This window comes from Thrips palmi, unplaced genomic scaffold (genome assembly GCF_012932325.1).
Source record: "Thrips palmi isolate BJ-2018 unplaced genomic scaffold, TpBJ-2018v1 HiC_scaffold_18, whole genome shotgun sequence".
Lineage (NCBI taxonomy): Eukaryota > Metazoa > Arthropoda > Insecta > Thysanoptera > Thripidae > Thrips > Thrips palmi.
Window position 1 is genome coordinate 14,082,471 of NW_023144627.1, and position 21,006 is coordinate 14,103,476.

At 54.8% G+C, this 21,006-nt stretch overlaps 2 protein-coding genes across 2 annotated transcripts; one reads left to right on the forward strand and one right to left on the reverse strand.

Annotated features, from left to right (window-relative positions):
• Positions 1 to 68: 68 nt before the first annotated feature.
• LOC117644566 (SET domain-containing protein SmydA-8-like) lies at positions 69 to 2,589 on the reverse strand. Its single transcript, XM_034384123.1, has 8 exons — positions 2,465 to 2,589; positions 1,952 to 2,193; positions 1,711 to 1,885; positions 1,329 to 1,633; positions 972 to 1,254; positions 593 to 895; positions 337 to 521; positions 69 to 254 (listed from the first exon to the last, which is right to left on the reverse strand). Exons 1-8 carry the CDS (start codon positions 2,475 to 2,477, stop codon positions 120 to 122), a joined length of 1,641 nt encoding a protein of 546 aa, XP_034240014.1. The 5' UTR covers positions 2,478 to 2,589; the 3' UTR covers positions 69 to 119.
• A 591-nt stretch (positions 2,590 to 3,180) lies between these two features.
• Positions 3,181 to 6,858, forward strand: LOC117644918 (ADP-ribosylation factor-like protein 8B-A). Its single transcript, XM_034384636.1, has 4 exons — positions 3,181 to 3,460; positions 3,934 to 4,088; positions 4,179 to 4,340; positions 4,430 to 6,858. Exons 1-4 carry the CDS (start codon positions 3,338 to 3,340, stop codon positions 4,548 to 4,550), a joined length of 561 nt encoding a protein of 186 aa, XP_034240527.1. The 5' UTR covers positions 3,181 to 3,337; the 3' UTR covers positions 4,551 to 6,858.
• The last annotated feature ends 14,148 nt before the right edge of the window (positions 6,859 to 21,006 follow it).

Consider the following 21,006-nt stretch of genomic DNA (forward strand, 5'->3'; position numbering starts at 1 on the left):
TAATTGCATTCATTTTCCACATCCTATCACAGTTATCTTATATGTTCAAAATAAATTTCTTTTCCAGAAACAAGAAAAAGGATGTTATTATATTTCATTCCCCTTCACAGATTCATTGACTACAAATTTATACCTAAGTGCTTACACTTTCGTTGAAAATTTTGAAGCTTTCCTTCAACATCAGCTTTTCTTGCTGGTTCGCGCAGGATGGAAGCTGCCTCATCGAGTATTGTCTTTACTTTCTTGACTGAATCCTGTACAGACATAATACAGACATAATGACTTTCAAATTGTACAGAATTGTAGCTTTGCAATTTATTCTGCATTTTATTTCACCTGAGCTTCCTCAAAAGTAATAATTTTATCCTTCAAGTTTCTCTTTATCTGCTCCATTAAGGTTTCTTGTAAGTCCATTAGTAAAAACGCTCGAGTACGAGAGTACCCAGGATGAAGAATCTTCGCAATTTCCAGCATTTCTTGACAAAGTTGTAGCTTGTAATGTAACAAGTCTTCGCTGAGCTCTGCAAATTATAATGATCATATGAATACTCTTGTTGTGTGACACAGTTTTTCCTGATGTCATGATAAATACCTTTAAGGAAGTAGCCTGAAGAGTGCCCTAAAATATTGAAAATTAATGAAATTTTTATCTGAAGAATGTAGGTAGATGTTGGATGGAGGAGACCTCCTGGTCCAAGGTGTTTGTCTAAAAAGTCCTTGTAATCTGAAAATTTAGTACTGTCATCCAAATTTGTTTTAGCTGTTCTCAACTCCTTATGGAGACGTAACATGTCTGCTGCCGATACTCTTTGGCCACATTCTGAATTCTGACAGCGCCATTCAGCTGTCAATTTAGTTGGACTTGTCGACTCTAGAAGACTTTTTTTACCAGCAGCTGTAAAAGTAAGAACAAAATTCGAATGCCACATCGTATTTGAAGTTAGCCGTCACATGTCCATTAAAGAAAATACCTCTGCATTCGGTACACCTCAAAGAATCCAGGTACAATCCTAAATCAGTTGGGTCACTACAACGCATACAACAACAATCAAAATACTTTGTGGTTTTTAGATGTGTCAGGCGTTTTAATGTGCCGTTCAAGCGGTCCATGTACGTAATATTTATGCTGGCTCCTCGAGGGATACACTCTTCTGCCATTAAAGCCATCTCAAATTCCTCCCCCACATGGCAGAGGCGGGCATTTGGTTTACAGGAGTGAGCCATCATTGATCCCATGTAGTACAGTGCCCTTCCCTGAAAATTTTATTTTAAAGATAAGAATATTGCTAACCTTCAGTAATCTCAAAAACTTAAAAAATCAGACTCACCATTTGGTTTAGATCTGGCCGAGAAACTTCAAATGCATTGGTATCAAATATAGCAAGAACAGTCGCAACATCTTCCTCTTTAAAATCACGTAATTTAAGTGTATTAAAAATAAAACTAGTCACAGATCGGACTTTAAAATTAAATTCTGGGTTCCTGCGATGTTCTTGTATATGAGTTTGAAGAGCCATCATCTTCTTATATTCCTTGGGGGGCAATAACAGGGCTCTAATTGGAACTATGGATCCATACCATGACCATTGATTTATTTCCTCCAAACCTCCAAGAATAGTAACTTTGCCACAGTCTTGAAAAAAATATTGAAAAATCGTTTGAGATGTGTAGCAGAAAAAGAAAGACATTAGGTACAGCAGTTTTACTTACCTTTACCCATAAAAAAATTGACCTTCCCCATTGCTGTACATTCTGGCCTGTGTTGCTGCGATTCCTGACATTTGACAGAACACAGTGGCCAACCACATTTGGTGCACTCGTACCAGTCATCTGGTTCTCCTTCTAGGCGCCGGCAGCATCCCAAGCAAACAGGCTCTGAGCTCATCTGCCATACAAGAAACGAAATTACCATCCCACTCGAAAAACCAAGACCCCACACTTGTTTGTTTACCTGTGGACCATGAACAAGAGGTTTCGATTTCATAATAAATGCTCCAGCTTGTATGTCCTGTGTCGCTTCGAGGTACCTGCCCAGGACGGGATCCTTTGAGATCTTGTACGTCGCACAGGTGTCTTTGTGGCCGCTCTGCCAGTGGGCCAGCTGGTGGTCCTTGCCGCAGTAGTAGACGGCGTAGCAGCCGGCGCAGGCCCTGGCCGGCGCCCCGCACACGGCACACGGGCCATCCTCGGACCCTGCGGACAACGTCGGCCAAGTCAGCGACGCGACCCGGGGATGCTCTCGGCGCTGTCAATAAACCAGCAACCAGCACCGCCAATACGTCTGATCCGCTCTCCCCGACGTGGACTCGGACGGGCTGAGGCCAATTATAGCCCCGCTGGTGGTGTCGCGGCGTGTCGCGGGCGCGCGTGCAAGGGACAGGGAACTCCGTCTGCCTCGCCGCCTCGCCACGGGGAGGGGCGTGTTGCCACTCGCACTGTCCTCCGTCCTCGGATGTGCACTCACCGAAGGGGTCCATGCTGCCTCCAAGGTGTGGCGGGGCAGCCACTCCACTGAAGCCGCGACGACGCGGACACTAAGCCCTCGCGTCTCGCAGCTCGCATCCCCGTGTCGCGTCGCGTCGCCGGGCCGGGCCGGGCCGTGGCGCCGCGCCAGAGGGGGAATTACTCGAAATAGACGCTAGACGCACAAACACACTGCCAAAAGCCACTGGCCAAAAATGTGTCATTTTCAAAAAAAAAAAAATAATAATAATTGAACGAAGAAAACGGGGACGTTGTTTCTCCTTGTGCTGCCTTAATATTTTCCTTTTTGCAATTTCGAAAAGAAAACAACTATACTGAGCATGCTGTGCCATTAGTTTCCGTTCGAGTGGTCAGGATAATTATTCACTTCCCGTCGAACCAGGCGCAGTACCGTCAGTACAGTCCGACTAGTCCATCTGAGCGCGAATTTAGGCGGACCCGCGGTGTCTGTCCGTCCGGAGCTTTTGAATTACCCTCTCCCAAGAGTCAAGCACCACGCAAGTCAACCTAGCGTCCTCTTCAAGTTATGAAAATAATCTCGTCGCTATGTATATCCTTTTTGCACCGAACGTAAAACACGAAAACTACCAGTTTATGACTTAACATTACTTTTGCCCTTTGGTAAGCCTGAAGCTTCCCATTTTGACGACGAGTTCAATATGTCAAATCATTGACGCAGTGGGACGATTGCCCCGAGAGTCTGCTCGTTGTTGTTGCAGTGGAAGCAGCAGTAGGGTGTGGATTCCTATTACTCATACCCCGCAGGGAGGCGTTAAATTGGACATTTCACCTCAATCTCAGTCATCCGCTGGATGAAGCTTTGATTTAGTGGCAGACTAACTAATTTAGAAACATGTTGGCACTAGTAAATAGAATCTTGGACTGGTTCAAGAGTTTGTTTTGGAAAGAAGAAATGGAACTGACACTTGTCGGTTTACAATGTTCGGGTAAAACAACGTTCGTTAATGTTATTGCGGTAGGTGTTTTGGTGGCAAATATTGTTTTATGAAATTTTCCGTCGTCAAAGACATTTTTGTACCGCCCTTTGCATTTTCACCGTCTGTTCTGAAACTTATCTCGCCATCTGTTTTTGGCCTAACCTCCAAATGTCAAAATGAAACTGCCGATTTTGCAAAATGATCCCAGTTTTTGTCCTAAAAGCATTTATCACCTTAGAATGTCCTTGAGCTTATCTTTTCTCTCCCTTTGCGATTAACCAGGAACTGCCTTGAAGTACAAGTACATCTCTGTGTACAAATTGTCAATACTTCTTGAAACATTCAACCTTTGTTTGCCTTGCCTTATCATAGAAAATCGTCTTTACTTTCGGTAGTTGTGTCTACATTTTCAAGACAGGCTATGTTATGCAATGTGCAGACAAATACGTCTCTTGAGACCAATGTTTCCGCTCTTACTGCTCTCTCATCATTGTTCTTGTATTTGTTTCAGTCGGGGCAGTTTAACCAAGATATGATTCCAACTGTTGGCTTTAATATGCGAAAAATAACTAAGGGCAATGTCACCATCAAAGTTTGGGACATAGGAGGTCAACCTCGTTTCCGATCGATGTGGGAGCGTTATTGCCGAGGAGTAAACGCTATAGTGTAAGTGCCTCACTTGTTTCTGCTTGCTTGATTACATTTAATTGTTTTTATGCTGTGTTCTTTTGTTCATAATTGTCCTTTCTTCCACAGATATATGGTTGATGCTGCTGATCCTGATAAAATTGAGGCCTCAAGAAATGAGCTTCATAATTTATTGGACAAACCCCAGCTCATGGGTATACCTGTTTTAGTGTTGGGAAACAAGCGAGATCTTCCAACATGTTTGGATGAGAAAGAGCTTATTGACCGAATGTGAGTTGGAAACTGACATATTTGTCCACCAATTATTCTAGTAATAATGCTGTCTCTAAATACTGGGTTTCCTTAATTCTTTGTTTCAGGAATCTATGTGCAATTCAAGACCGAGAAATATGCTGTTACTCCATTTCGTGTAAAGAGAAAGATAACATTGACATCACACTCCAGTGGCTCATTGCCCACTCAAAATCTGGGGGACATTAGGCAACAAATGTGAAACTTGTCGATTGAATATGATAAGTGTGTAAAAACTTGAGCTGATCCCGGCCCCTGGCCACTTTGCACAGCTGTTACAACATTAAGTTGCATGGCATTTAGTTTTTCACACATCTTAAGTATTACAAGACTGTTAGATAGTTGAATGTATTTGTTATCAACGTCTCCTCCAATGACTAAATGTAAGTGCATTCAAAGATTGTTTCTATTGCTTAGTATTAAGTTTCCCTTTTAAGTTGCATTTTATGAATTTTCATTATCTTTGGAAGTTCTCTGTGGTTATTTGATTTTTGTGTACTTTCTTATATCTTTAGAAAATATATTATGTGATTTTATAAATTCATTAACTGTTTAAATTTGGTGGTATAAGCCATTTTGCAAGTTCTCTTGTCTATGCATTGGTGTAACTTGAGAGGGATCAGCTTTAGTTTTCATGTATGTACTGTATATCATGACTCATTTTAATTTTCATTTGGTTGTTACACTAAACTGTCTGGCGTTCTCAATGTGGAAAAAATATTTTAGAGTTCTAGCTGTGGAGAACTTAAATAATGCCTTCTCTTGCATTAGAGTTTCAAATTTCTGTGTGAGATTTATAGCAGGCAAGACATTTTAGTGATCATTGACTAAATTTTAAATTTTCTATCAGCACGCACTTGTTGAGTGTACAGGGATAATTTAGTATAGTTGAAGAATCAGAAAATTGTTGTAATAAATATTCACCTCAGGTAGTATTGTGTATGTTTGCTGTAGAAGTGATGTGTAAACCAAGGAGCTGTTATTTGTTTCTAATGTTCTCTATATCAATGCAAAATTCTTGCCTTTTATCTTGCAACGTTATATTTTTGCTACAGTAACATATTGTAACCAAAATTAGGATAGCACAGGAAAGACTAAACTGCTTTTAGTAATTCTTGTGAACATTGAGACGAAGAACAGCTGTACTGTTGGGATGTGCTAAAGTGCAATGCTTTCATTCCACAAGCCCATTCAGGCTGCTGGCGTGCTATGGTGATAGATTTCTTACAGCTGGGTCCAAGTAGAGAAACATTATGGACTATCCACTAGATTGGTAATATGAAGCTTCCATCTGTTTCACGTGTTGTAGGTGATGGAAGTTCCATAACTGCCTTATTTGGAACCAATAGTTCAGCGGATGTTAAGGTGTTTGGTTTTGCATCCTTTTTTTTTTCCTTTTTAACAGAAAAAAAAAATGCTATCCATCTTTGAAGTTATTTCTTTTAAATTTTATTATAGTAGTTAATTCTTAGTTAATCTTATCTCTTTGGGTTGTCAATGATGACTTCTTTCGAGCTCTGTAAGCAATACGAATGAACTATATGGATTTGTGTTGCCATGTGAGGAGACAATTTTGCATTGCAAATTCAATGGCTTGTACGTGTAGAATGTCATTGTTTTATTTATTTATGGTTTTGATTTGACATTGTGATAGCATAACAGAAAGTCTGTGTGCAATTTAGTGATGATTTCATAGCAAACTGCTCTCTGGCGATTGCCCTGTCTAGCTGGGCATTCAAAATTTTTGTGTAATTCAGTGATCATAATTTGTTTTGATTGTTTACACTTTCAACAAAAAAAAACTGTCTTTAGTAAAAAAAATTATAATATCAAAATTGTAATCTCTTGAAGTTTGCTGGTGTTATTGTTGACTTGTCACTGGTTTCCTTTATAGGTAGCTGTAAAATGTTGAGCTTGCTGATATATTAATAGCTTATGTAAAATATATTATACCCTAGTACATCAAGCAAACACTGCTCCTGAATTTTACATAACTTCCAAGATGTTTGGTTTTTATGAAACTGGTAACAGACACACCACTGTACTTTTTAAAAACATGAACAGGTTTGCAAAGTTGTGTCTTTTCAGTAGTTTTACTATGTTGAAGGGAGTCTCATTAGGATTTTGAATCTGTTTTGTTGCAAGTTCGAGTATCACTGAATGGATTGTTACTTTGCCTAATCAAATTGAAGTGTTGATCACCTTTCTCTTCCATGTGATCTCTATCTATAACACATTAATAGAAATCTGTGAGGTTGAATCAGATTTCACTAAATTTTAAAACCTAATACACACGTCAGTTATCCTTGATATGTATAGAACTTTTATAGGTCTCGTGTGCAAGGTTGATGGATGCAGATTATACAAATATGTTATGTATATATAGAATGAAATGTCATAAATCAGTTGTATGAAATAATTGTTCTAGTCTATGCAGCAACCCCCTTTTCCTTCTAATGTCTTTTGGGAATAATACATTCTATTCATAGTGAGTAAATGGCATATATTTTATTCCCGCTGACTTCCTCATCCACATAAAAATTTAATGAAACAAATCAGAATACACTGCATGGTTGGGCAAGGCATAATAAGGTGAGAACAAGAACACAAACATGTCCTAAAAGTAAAGCTCGTTTCGCTACTGATACACCGCGCCGGGAAGGTAGACCACCCTTTCGGCACGTCGCAGGGAAGTCACGCAGAACAAGACACCAGAGAGAGGGCACTGTGAATCTGCCGGGACTGTGAGGCACGCCGCCCTAATCTGTCTAATCGCCGGGTGGCAGCACTGAATACTGATTTCCCGTCTCGCCTCGCCCATTTTCCGCTTGTTACCTCGTGCTGATGAGCAGGCTCCGCTGGCTCACATTTTTCTCCATTTTTCTTTGGGCGGCGAAAAGATGGGGTGGGGGCGCCGTCTCACGGAGCCTTTGACTGAATTGCTTGCTTTCGGCTCGCTGCTTGCTCCCGTCGGTGGCGACGGCGACACCGGCCACGCTCTCGAGAGTCGCTCTGTCTCTCTCGCACTCATGGGGTGTACCGGCGTACCGCACAGGTGCGAGAGAGACAGCGACGAGGCACTGCGCGGAATGAGTCTGCTGGCTATGCCTGGCTATGCCTGGCTATGCCCCGCGTGGAGTCGCTCTGTTATCGACCCTTGCAGGCATTGCAGGGGCCCTTCCCGCCGCGCAGCAGCCAGGCTGATTCCGAGGGTCGCTTTCATCGCTCTGTCTCTCTCGCACTCATGGGGCGTCCCGTATAGGTGCGAGGGAGACAGAGCGATGAGAACGACTCTCGGAATATCAGTCTGCTGGCGGCGCGGCAGGGGGAGGGTCTAATTAAAATAAAGCTCAACACACATCACAGGCACGGCGTTCGGCGTACCGGCCGGCGCCGCGGGGGTGGATGCGATGGGGAGGGGCGGGGGGGAGGGGGTAGCGCCGGCGCCCCTCGGCCGGACTACGCTGTTGGTTATTGAAGATCTCCCGTCCCGGTTGCTCCTCATGGCGGAATAATACGACGGGCGGACGGACGGACAGACGGACAGACAGACAGGCAGACAGACAGACCGGCGGAGGGCTGTGTGCATCGCAATCAGTCGCAATGGCGGCTCGGCGAGCGGGCGTGGTGAATACCCCTACACCCCAACACCCCCTAGGCCGCGGTGTCAGCGCCCCGGTCGCTGCCCCGGAGGCACAGACTAGGCAATTCATAAAAAAATTAAAACAAGAAAATAAAAATAAAAGGAACCGATTAGGGTTGAATGTTGCCAGGTTGCCTACCTGCTTTTCACAGGGGGCATTTCTCTCTCCAAAAAAAAAGAGAAGAAAAAAAGCCAGTAAAACCGTCGCAGCCCGACACAACGACCACCACACAGACAGACGCAGACTGAAAAAGAGAAATAATTACGGTTGATTTATAATTGCGAGTCGAGTCCCCCTCCTCCCCCTGGTCGCCGTGCTCATCCGATCCGCCTCTGTAAACTGGATGACGCGCATGTCAGTGCGACCCACACACAAGCGCCACGCACTCACACACTCACACACACACACACACACACACACACACACACACACACACACACACACGAGAAAATGACACGCCAGGCTACGGCGCTACGGCGGTGGGCTCGCCAACTCATCGCCACCGGACAGCGAAACTGGAACGGGTCATCGGCCTTGCCTTCCTAGGCCTTGCCCGGCGCCTTTCCTGTCTTCTGGAGCCTCTGCTGGAGTCCTGGAGCGTCCTGGAGCCGTGTGGGCGGGACATGCCGCCGAACGTTGATGGGCAGGGCAGCGCGGAGCTGCTATCCAATCTGTCCATCGCTCCCACCGTCAGGCAGGCCGTCGGGGCAAACCTTTTCGCGCGCTCGGGGCGAAGGATCTCGGTTCTTTCCTGGTTCCTGGTCCTGCTCGCGTGTTTGTTCACTTTTCATCCTGGCCGGCAGAGGGCGCGTGAAGCGGAGAGCCACCGCGGCCAATTAACGCAAATGGGCGTTGCTGTTGTTGATGTTGGCTGGGCCGCGGTTTCGTTGGCGGGAAGTTTTGAAGGGAAAAATAAAAAATGAGAACAGAGGTGTCGGTGAGCTTATAATTATCAGAAAGGGTAATTAAAGCTGTCCGCGTGTCCCGCCGCAGCCTGGCTTCGCTAGCTTCGCCCAGAAACGGGGCATCATTTTCGGTTCTCACGTTTTGGAAAAAACGGGCGCAGGGCGGGACTGCCGACGGGGCAGTTTCGTGACCGTGCACACACCTCGAGCGGCATTACCGTACCTTTGTACACGCTCGCCGGCCGCGCTGGAACGCAGCGGAACGCAGCGACACGGCGCGCGAATTGCCCCATTTGACTATTTACTTTTCGGAGCGAATTTAAAAGTGGCGGTTGGGGGCGTGCGAGCGTGCGTGTCCGGGCCGGCCGGGCTGCCGTCGAGCCGCACAGGTGTCGCCGTGCCCCTAAAAGCCCCGCCCTGCGACACTCATTATTTTTTTCCGCCCAAATAGACCGGGCGGCCGTCCGTGTTCTAAATGTCCAAATGGCGCAGCGAGCGGAACTGGGGGGGGGGGGGGCATGGAAATGGGGAAATGGGGGGCGTGGCCGGGTGGAAAAGGAAAAGCTGTCGCAGAGGCACGGCAAAACGCGGACGGGGGTCGATATTACTAATTATTGTGATTATTAATTTCGGGCCGCCGGGCTGCCTCCAGGCTGGCGCTGCTGGCCCGGCCCGGTCACGCGAACGATTCGTTTGCTTTACACAATGTCGGCGTATCGCCGTTTGATCTGCTGTCGATTAAAAAGTTGACAGTGGCAGGCGCGGTGAGGCGCGCGGCGGTGTGGGAAGCGGCGGGGTGACGTCCTGGACGACGACAACGACGTCCTTAGCGTCCGCGGCGGCGGCCTAATGGATCCCCGACACGGCACTCGGCGCTGCGCTCTATCTGGACAAAGATTGCCATTTCCGCGTCAACGGGGCGCGGCGGCGCGGCGGCACGGCGCCAGGGCCTCACGGTGTCGCCTTGCCGCGCCCTGCCGCGCCCTGCCGCCGAACGGAAGTGGTGCAGAACGCACTGGCGAGTTGAACGCCTCGGCCACCGGGCCGCGAGGGCCACCGCGAGGGCCACCGCACCGCAGGACAGTGGTCGGCCTGTCTGGGTCGCACCGTTGTGGCGGTCTCTGTGCCTCCGTGTTAGCACGCGGAGCGGTCCTTCAACCTTAAAAAAAAAACACTCAACAAAAAATTTTAAAATTAAAAAAAAAATAATTTGGTTGTGTTTTTTTGGAAGTAAGGTGAAACCATAAGTCGCCGCCTCGCCGTCCAGCGAGCTAGGAGAACAGGTGGGCTATATGCTTTTGGGCCTAAAACCAGCTCCGGAGAGACACGATTCTTGCTTCCCCGCTTCACGGCAGATGATTTATCCCTTTCGTTAGTTCGTTATTTAAAGCCGACCCCCCGGGTGGCACGCCAGTATCGCAGTCTGTTCCAGGCTGGACCGCGCCGCGCCGCCGCGCTGCTTCTGTTCATGTTCTCCAGGCTTGGCCGGTCCGGTCCTGGACAGCTACTGGCTCCAGGCGCTCCAGGCTGTGGGACATGACACTTGGCGTGCTTCTCAGCTTCGCAGTGTCGCGCGGCCGTTCCAGGCCTTCCAGGCTGCAGCCGCTCCAGCAGACTCCAGCGGCGCCACCATAAAAGCCGAATGGCGTTTGAATGGAGATAATCCATGGGGCGATTCCGACGCACCTGCTGGGCCTCCGGCGCGGAGAAGTGTCCCGGTGGTCTCTGCCTAAAACGCGCTGAATTCGGGATTTTTTTTTTCATCCCTTGCGGGGTAATGGGCCTCTGGAATTGCCCCCATAGCGCCGCCTGAACGGCCTGCCCCCCCGCCGGGCCGGCCGACGACGGCCCGTCCGCCATGTTCTGATTACCGAACTGGAAAACGCGGCAAAATCGACAAAAAAATAAATAATAATATCCGGACGCGTCATTTGGCGTTACAGCACCGCGCTGGGCGGTCGAGCCTAGCCGCGTCGCCAGCCGCCCCGTCCACCCCGCAGTCCCGGGGGAACTCCCTCGGCCCAAGAATTTGAAAGCCCCACGTCGGCGGCGAGGGTGGCGCTTGGAGCCGGCTCCGAAGTGCAGCCGCTCTGTCTCCCTCGCACCCCAACGGCATGCGGCGTGCCCGCCAGGCGTGCCGCGTGCGAGTGCGAGAGAGACAACGGCTGCGGTGACACCCCGACCGAATCCTCCCCGACAATCGCAGCCCATTCGTCGCCCCCCACCCTCCGCGACGTACTTTGCCTAATTGCGTAATTGCGGCGCGTACATCCTAAAAGCCGGCGACAAATTCTGCGTCCTTCATCCGCCGCTGCAAAATATGGCGACATTGAAAGCGGCGGAGTGCGAAGCCGCGAAGCGACGCGAAGCGCGAAAGAGGCGCCCGTCAAAAAAAGCAATTATTTTGGCCATCGGAGGCCGAATCCAATTCTCGTGGAACGGCCGGGCCGCCTCCTGGAATGGGGCCTCGAGGGGCGCGGAGGGCGAGCGGCGCTCTCGCTCGCACTCGTGGGGCGGCCCGCAGTCCGCAGGGGCGCGAGAGAGACGGCGCCACCAGAGGTTCGGAACGCGCCGGCCGACCGCGGGGCTGTCCATTTCGGCGGGGTTGGGATCGTCGACCGGGCCGAGCGGGCCGAGCGGGCCGAGCGGGCCTACCCCCAGCCACGGCCACGGGGTTGGAGTGAGTGGTGGCCGATGCGTGCCCGCCTCTACGCCGCCAACGCGTTGCGTCATATCGGCCGGCTGTCTCTCTCGCACCTACACGGGACGCCCCGTGAGTGCGAGGGAGACAGCGCGACGACTCTCGGAATCGGCCTGCAGTGACCGCAGCCCCGCAGCCAGTGACTCGCAGTGACTCGCAGCGCGGTCGTTTTCGTTTCATGCAGTTTCAAACCGGACTCTCTCGCATCCAGTCCGGCCGGCCCGACGGGTATGAGCAGCGAATTCCAGCCACGGTGCATTGCTGCCGACCCGCTGGGTTGCCTACCTCGCACCAAGACATGCCCTTTTTTTAAAAAAAAATTTAAACAAATTTTTTTTTGTTGGTTTTTGACTAGTAACCTCTTAAGAATTAGCTTATCTTAGCTCATCTCATTCATCACAGCACAATTTTTTTAAAAAATTTGGAAATCTAAATCCACGCGGCCACGGCGTCGCACGTCTCTGCCCCGCCATTATGACCATTCGTAGACGCGGTTCCCAGAGTGGGGGTGCATTCCCGCTTTCTTCTTTCTGGGCTGGAGCGAGAGAGACAGAGACACATTCCGCGCGGCCGGGCTAGGCCGTCCAGCTGCCAGCCGTCGCCGAGTGATCGCAAACCGTCGCGAAACGGTTATAGAAGGCGGAATTCTTTTTCTCAGAAACGGGCCGCCGCTGCCGCCTCTGCCGCCGCACGGCTGGCGCACTGTCAGAGTTGCCAGTGTAGTGCCGCGGACCGCCAGTAACTTCCACTCCTACACCGGAAGGGGAGTCCCGTTCGGGTGACACCAAAGTTATTTTTTTTTTCCACCCACTTCTGCCGCCGACTCGCGGGAATGTTTTTTTTCTCGACCGAATTCAATGAACAAGGCAGGGATCGGGAGCGGTGATTATTCATAACGAAATGGCGGGAATAGCGGCGTGGTTCTTCGTTCGCCCCGCCTGTCTCCGCGCGCCGCCGCCAGAGCGCGCCACCGACTCTCGAGCTCTCGAGTGGCGCGACCGATCGGAAAAGCCAGTTATGCCAGCGCTGTGCACACTAACCTGTAGTACCAGGAGTCGGTTCAGTTAGTTGGCATTCCTCCGCGCGCGATACATTTATGCTCCTTTTTTTCTTACCCCGCCTAGCGTTACCTCCCCGCGCCGTCGCAGGGAAAGCTCTTAGGAAAGGTCACGCACACACACACACGCCGTCACGTGATGTGTGATCATGGGCGGGATTCCGACGCGCGGAACGCGCAAGCAGGGCTGTGCCTTGTGCAAGCAGAGTCGCTTCTTTCTCGGCGAGGCGAACACGACGCCACACGTGTGCTTTGCCTCCCCGGACCGGTGTTTTACCCGCAACACGCGCGTAATGTCTCTGCTCTGGCCGTGCCTGCCGCTCGCGAGACGGCAAACTTCGCGCGAGCGCAAATATATTGTGTGCGTAATCCGGATTTGAGAAGTTATCCCCCACAGGTTTTGGCGGGAATCGTGTCGGCCGGGGTAGACTTACTACGAGACGCCGTGACATTTCCCGTGTTGTGGATTTTGTGTGTGTGTGTGTGTGTGTGTGTGCGCGCACATGTGTGTGTGTGCGCGTCAAATGCCCCATTCTAGGGGCCCAACGCACACAGGGCGTAATGAGACGTAATAGGGCCATACGCCACCAACAAGTGAGGCATTTCCTTTGAGCCGGTCTCCGTTACACCCCTCCCGCCTCCGGGCAGCCTCCAGGCAGGCTCCATGCTGCAGGCTCCAGGCCGGCGACGCGCGCCGTATCGCGTCGACGCAGGCAGGCCGCGCTGGAGCCGGGAGCCTGGGTCAGTCTGTCTCTCTCGCACTCGCGGGGCGCGCCGCGAGTGCGAGAGAGACAGACCCCTTGCCGGCTGGAGCCGGGGCCGTAGCGCCGTAGCGGGACTCTGATGGGGCCGTAGCGCGGCGCGGCGGCGCGGCGGCAGGGCGAGGGGGCACGTAGCGAGCGCTGTCTCTCTCGCACCCCAACGGACACGGCGGCACACCGTGGGTGCGAGAGAGACTGGCGGGGCCGCCGCGCGCCGCGACGCGAAGGAGACACGCCATTGGGTACGCTGCGCTCTGGCTGGCGAGGCTGGCGAGGCTGGCGAGCCGCGGTGCGACTTTAAGACCGCACAACACACAGTGGGGCGGGGCACCGGCTGTACCGTGCCTCACTTTCAAAAACAAGTGAAATGATTTTTCAAAGTTTTTTCGAACCGTCAGTGGACGTCCCGTTCTTGGCGCCGCGCGGAGTGACGAGTGCCAAAAACTGACCGCGGGAGGCAGGGCTCGCGAGAGGCTGCGTCACAGACGGAGAGCGTCGTGTCGTCCTGGAAAGAGAAGGAAGGTGGATCAAAATTCGAAAGGCAAAGAAGCGCCTTCCGCCTTTCGCTCGGCCGGCAGTGTAGGCGCTCGTTAGATATTCGACCCGCATGGGCATCGCCGGGCATCGCCGTGCATCGCCGTGCATCGCGACACGCGGCGTGAACAGCGCCGCGTGAAATAAGAAATAAGGACCCGGGTTCGAACACCCATCAGCGCGCGGCCGGAAAAAGCGAGTTTGCTTTTTCTTCCTTCCCCTCCCTTCCCGCGTCCCTTCGGCTGGCATTTTATTACCGCCACACTGTCCCTATAATTTATACGCCGCTACTCCCCCGCGACGCCGCGCAGCGCGCAGCCTCCGCGGACCGCGGCGCCGTGGGTTCGTTCCACCAGGTGCGCGACGGTGCGGAGGCACGCCGTCGAGGAGTCGGACGTGGACAGCCGGCGCAGCGAGAAGACCTCGAACAAAGTAAACAAAACTCATCGACGAGCCATCGAAAAATGTGAAGAAAAGGAGCTGACCCTTGACGCCGGGGTCAGCCGTTTTTGGCAGTGGCTAGGGGCAAGTTTGAGCCTCGCGCCTCGCCTCGCCTCGCGCCCCCGCGGCCCTCGCCGTCAGTACTTGGGGTCCCCTCGACCCCGCTCCGCCAGCCCCGCCAGCCCCGCCACCGTAAGACCCCCTCGTGTGTATAATACAAGTGAGACTGTTTTACGAGGGGGAGGCCGAGGGGCCGACGGGCGCCAGCACTGCAGGCTCATTCCGAGGCGCCGTTTGAATCGCTGTCTCCGTCGCACTCACGGGGAGACTCGCAACCGTCGCAGTGGTGCGACAGAGACAGAGCGACGCTCGGGACCGCTCGGCAGCCAGCAGTCCCTGGCGTGACCTGCCACGGCGGCCCCCGCCCCCGCGCACGCGTTTCGCGTGCGAGTGCGACAAGGACACCTACTTCGCCTGCTCCGCCTGCTTCGTGGACTAGTTGAGCTCGGCGCGGACGGAAGGTGCTGCGGAGGCCCCCGCCGACGCACTAACTCCGCACTCCGCCAATGGCTACGTTCTGCATCTGTCCGCCTGTCTGTCTGTCTGTCTGTCTGTCTGTCTGTCTGTCCGCCTGTCTGTCTGTCCGTCCGCCCGCCCTTGATCGCGGTGAAGCCGTACTAGGGGGCGCAGCTGGCCGCCCCTGCTGCTTGTCCCTTGCTGGTGCGCAGAGCAACGCCGTTGCCGCCATGCCGCCGCCACGCCGCTGCGGAGGGAGTATTGTATGTCATCATTATCATTAAAACCCGATGGCGTAGCTAATGACATGCTACGGGGGAGCTAAGGGACCCAGCTGGGGCCCTGCAGGGGCGTTGTTACCCGGCCGGCTCGGCGGCGCTTGGAGTTCACGACCCCGCGCCGAAATGGAAGCCTTTTTACATACCATTAGGAACTTTCTAACAATTAGGCGGCCGGAGAGTGCCCTGCTTGCGGACAGTTTCACGACTAGGCCGCTGCTTTAACTAAGCGCAGTTTGCGAGGCGCACCCCTTCCGCGCCAATGTCTGTCCGAGCCCCTTCATGGCAGGTGAGGCGTAAGCCTGGAAGGCTGCAGCCATTCCGGGGGTGCGAGAGAGACGGGGTGGCGTGACGGGGCCGTGGGGGCGGCCGACGAGCAAGCCGACGAGCAAGCCGACGAGCAAGCCGACGGCAGGGCGTTCGCACAAATCGAGAGGGCTCAACGCGTAGATTGCACCTCGCCGACCCCTCGGGCCGCCCCACCGTATCAGGTGAGTCAGCGCCCCGCCCCACCACGCCACCCCAGCAGGTAGGCAGCCGGAGAAACAGACCCCAAGGGGCCGCCAGGGCCGCCAGGCGGACTGATAAGACTGGCCCCAGCAACACGATACGATACGCATCTAATTGATTCGGTCGTGCTCTAGTAGTCTGATATCCCCAACAGTGCTCCGCCGCTCTGTCTCTCTCGCACCCCCGCGGCCCTGCGCCACGCGCCGCGAGAGCGAGAGAGACGAGAGCCCTTGCTCCGAATCAGCCCGGCTGTGACTCACGCTCCGCTCGTGTCCGGCCTGCAGCTCGGCCTGCAGCGACCCAGCGCGCGCGCTTTCGTTCTGGCGCGAGAAAAATCGCCCCCAGGTGGGTGTTTGAACCCGTGACTTATTTCGACTGGGGGAAAATATGAGCCGCAGCGCGGCGCGCGTCGGAGGGCGGCCGACGGACGGTGGGCCGTCCCCGCACGCGTGACTTATCCTGACAGAGCTGGCGTATCTTCCGGAACAAAAGTGATCACGCGGAGAGACAAAAAACTCCTTTGACTTTGGTGTGTTGACCCCCATTGTTCGTAACGAACGGGGGAAAATAAACGAAAATGTAATCCAAAACGCGGTACATGCGGGTGATGTACTGTACTGTGCAGGGTGTAGGGGTCGAATCTGGCGCCTCCACGGGGGGCAATGGATTAAGGGACCACCCCCTTCCCCTTCGCTGTCACCCCCCCCCCCTCTTTGCTGCGTGTTAGCGCCAACCAACCGTGCGCCAACACGACGGCGACTAAATATGCTGGCCGTTCCCCCCGTCCAGCAGGCCCAGCGGAGGGCCCAGCAGGCTGTCTCTCTCGCACTCGCGGGGCGTCCCGTAGGCGTGCGAGAGAGACGGAGCGGCCAAAGTCCCCGTGCGCGGCGGGCTGCCTACGGCGCACGGCTGCACGCCCTGCCGGGCCCTGCCGGGCAGCCAGGGCCGCCAACCATCCGTCATCGCCCGAACAGTGCAGTGGCGCCAACAGGGGCGCAGTGCAGGGAGCAGTAATTAGAATGACGCCAGGCACGCCAACGCACCAAAGTCAAAAAACAAAACAAGAGGTGCGAGAGCCGAGTACAAAAGATTTCTCAGCTGTGATGTGGTTACTCTTTTAACTGCTCTGCGGGCGAACTCATACACCGACCAGGGCAAATTTCAAAGGCCAAACATCCCGGAGGAGGCCGCGTTTCTGACCTACTACTCGTAGACCATCCTGGCGCTACCGTGCTGCCGGGCCGAGCCGGCTCGCCGATCCGTCCACAGGATGTTTCGAGATGTGTCTGACAAGCCGTCTGAGCGCCGCGCCTCGCGCACCTGCTGCAAGCTCTGCTGTCTGTCTGTCTGTCTGTCTGTCTGTCTGTCTGTCTGTCTGTCTGTCTGTCTGTCTGTCTGTCTGCGTGCACGGCCCCGGCAACCGCATTCCGAGGAAGAAGCTTTTCGCGATGATAGAATCTCTGGCGCTAAACTTGTTACCTGTCAAATAGGCCTCAGCGGCTGCCACTTGCCCCCTCCGCTCACCCGGAACGCCCCCGGCACGGCCCTGGCCCCTGGGACCGGCCGGCCGGCAGGACCCCCTGCCGCGAGGCTAGAGGCGGAGATAAGAGAGGCGCTGAACGGAGTGCGATGGACTAGATGGGCTAATTTGGAGGCCGACCGGCCGACCGCGACGGAAGCAGGTTTCGCCCCCAATTTTATCATTATTCTGTTTGCGGCGAAACACGGACCGTCGGAAACTACTGGACTTGGAGTCGGGGCCGGGGCATCGTGCTGCCGAGCCGGCCACCCACTCCGAATGAGTGTCTGTCTGTCCAAGTGTCCAGCGGGGACGTGCCCGTGGCCCACCAGAGCTATCCCGGCGGTTTGTAAATAACTTTGTTTCGGCTGACCAGCCACAGTCGGAGCCCTGCCCCGCACTGCCCCGGCCGACGGGCGTGGGGGCCGGGCCTATATCGCTGATGATATCGTGTTATGGCGGAGTGGGAGAGACAGAAAGTCGGAGAGAGAGAGAGACCCCGTTTAGAGAGGCGTTCTCAGGCAGTCTGTCGCTTATTTCGGTGCTTAATGTTCCGAGACCACCCCCACATGCCAAATCTAGAGATCTATAAGGAATGCTTGATCGCGGGGGCAGAGAAAGAGGGGAAGGGGGGGGATTGCGGAATGGCTGCGAAGCGTGGAGCATTGGTGCATGAAGTTCGGGGGGCACGGGAGAGAGTGGGGCCCGGCGGCCTGGCGCGGAGGCCTGGCGCGGAGGACGGAGTCTGGAGCGGATGCACGCCGGAGACTGAAGCCAGGCCGAGGATCCTGGAGCCGCGAGCGCCCGGAGGAGTCCGAGGAGCCCGGAAACGACAAGAGTGTTTGGAAACTCCGGCAGTGGTGTGGACCAGAGCACCAGCACAAAGTGTGCTTGAGGAAGAAAAATGAAGTCCTGCGAGGATGCGGCGGGGGACCGCGCGGGATTCTTTCGGGAGCAGCAGCAGGAGAATGGCACCCGGCTCAGTAAAAATAAGTGAAAAATGTTTTCGCAGAATGCGAGCTAAGCATGCGCCACCCGTCGGCCGCTCCCTTGCAGGACCCCGAGGGACCGGAAGGACTCGAAGGACTCGAAGGACTGGCTCGCCACGCGCGAGAGGCAGCCGGCAGGGAGGGGCGGGAAAGTTACTATCGCAATGAAAAAAGTGAGTAATGGAGAGACAAAGAGAGGAGGATTTGTCTGTCTGGGCCCTATAAGGCCACCCTCGTCCCTTCGCCCCGCCCCGCCCTGCCCCGCCCCGGAGGGCTCCGGAGGGCCCAAGGCACCGCTCCTCGCCCTTTTCTTCCTCAGAGACCCTCGAGGCCCTCGAGTCCTCGACACGATAATCTAATCCGCGCCATTTCGGAAAGTCGCAGTCCGATGATTTCGGCCCAGCGATGCACGCGGCCTGACAAGGAGCGGAGATAGTCTGTCTGTCTGTCTGTCTGTCTGTCTGTCTGTCTGTCCGTCTGTCTGGTTAGCGAGCAGGCGGGCTGCCGCCGCCAACAAACAGTTCACCCAGCTTGCTCGCCGGCCCGGCCGCGCGCCTGCGGACGCCGAGGTAGGCAACCAGGCCGCACTGCTATGCACCGGGCTGCCTATCCACAGCTCGGCAGGGGCTTCTTGGTCGTGTCACTGATTTTGCCCGTTTGAATGTCTATCTGTCTGTCTGTCTGTCTGTCTGTCTGTCTGTCTGTCTGTCTGTCTGTCTGTCTGTCCGTCCGCCCGCCCCGCGGCGTGACTCGTGACTCAACGTGTCCGACCGTCCGCCCCGAAAACACGGCGAGTGAATTATTTACACCCCGTTCAATTATTTGCAGGGCGGTCAACGTGAAGGAACACGAAGCGGACGCACGCCGCGAGGACCCTCCGCAACAACAACAACAACAGCGGCGAGCACGACACGAACAACAACAAAAACACCACGAGCAAACACACAAGGCGGCTGCTGCGGCGGCTGCGGTCGGTGGCGTCTGCCGTCCATTCATACCTGTCCGAAGGAAGCCAGGGAAAACACTTCGAGGGCGCGGGGCGGGGCGCGGCGGGGCGGGGCGCGCTGTGGGACGCGTACGCGCGTAAAATCGAGCGCAATGAGATGGAAGTGAGACGAAAATTGAAGGCCTGGCAACCCCGATCGGGCCGCTCTGCTCGGCTCTGCTCACACCTTCGTAAGCAGGCCGCTCAGCCGGAAGGCCGGCGGGCCGGCTAGGTCAACAGCCGTCGGGAGTCGGAAGTCACCGCACAGTGGGCCAGAAGACCGGTGGAGACGGCCGAAACTCAAGACGCGTATTGAGCTCCAGAGTCGCTAAACAGGACTCGAACCGAGCGTGTGACCCCACCAATGGATTCCTCGTTCGGAGAGCAATCCATTGGTGGGGTCACACGTTCGGTTCGAGGCCTGTTTAGCGACTCTGGAGCTCAAAACGCGTCTAGACTTTTGTCCGCCTCCACCGGTCTTCTGGCCCACTGTGCACCGGAGCGGCTAGACGGCGACGTCGCCGCGGGCCGCGTCCAGGAGATTCGCAGAAAGGGCCGGCGGCGCCAATATTCCAAACGACTTTTTTCCTGTGCGTGTAATCTGCGCCGCCCTGGCCCCGCCCCGTGTCCGAGTCCGTGTCTGCGGCGGCGCAGCCGGTTGCAATGTGGACAGCGATTCGGCCTCCGCTTTATTTATTCCAGTGGTTCGGCCGTTGGGGCTGGCGGGGCTGGCGGGCTGGTGGGCAGGCTGGGCCGGCGCGTCCGGCCTGCATCGCCTGAGAGCGAGCCAGGGAGGCCAGGGACCACGCAGCCGGGCCGTGGCGAGCCGCTGGAGGAAAGAGGAAGAAAGAACGTGAGATTGTTTTACCTTTGCCTCCGTCCTGCCGGCCGGGCTTGCCAGGCCCCGCCAGGTGGGGGAGGGGCGTCCGGCGTCCTAGCTAGATCACTCCCTCCTCGGCGTGGCGGGGCACAGCATTCCGGGCGCGACGGCCACACCACCGCAAGTGGCGTCCACGGCGCACGCAGTTGCGCCGCTTTTGGCCGGGACTGTCCGCTGCCGGTGTTGGCTCTCGGCCTGCTAGCCGGTTAGTCGGGCCGGGCCGCCGGGCCGGCTATCCGTTCCACTCGGCTCGGTCCTGGATGTCCTGGACGCGGGGGCACCCGGCCGGGCCCCATAGGCTTGTCTACATCTTAATGACGATGCGAGGGGACGACAGGCCGGCGGGCCAATCGGGTCCAGTTCGGCAGCCCGGCCGGGACGACGCGGTTCGAGGACCCCGTCGTGTCGGCGGCAAGTTCAAAGTCGTTGCCGCGGCCTGCCGGTGACGCCATGGGGACACGACGACCGGGCTCGGGGCCCGATTGAAAACGCCTGTTTCCAATTCGGGGCGCGTTCCGCTGCCCCAGGGGGAGCGAACTTCATGGCGGTGCTTAACGGCAGGAAAAACAACTTCCATTACAGGGATCACTGGGTTATCCATCCTGCTCCTGGTCCTGCCTTGCGTCCGATCGGGACGCCACGCCTCGCCTCGCCCTCCGCGAACTGTCGCCCAAGTCGCCCCAGAGAGTTCCGGCCCGGTGGTAGTTCGGGTCCGAGGGTCGCTGCGAGGGCAGGGGTTGCCAACGGCTCCCCTCTCTCCGTCTCTCTCCAATTCTCGCGGAATTGTAAATGTTCCAGCCGCTGGCTGGGCCGACCGCGCGCGGCGCCAGACCACGCCAGACGTCGGCCGCCAGGTAAAAGGGTTGGAGTTGTGGGCGGCGGGCCAGGTCGGCCAGGTCGGCCAGGACGTCTCCCTCCCTCCGGA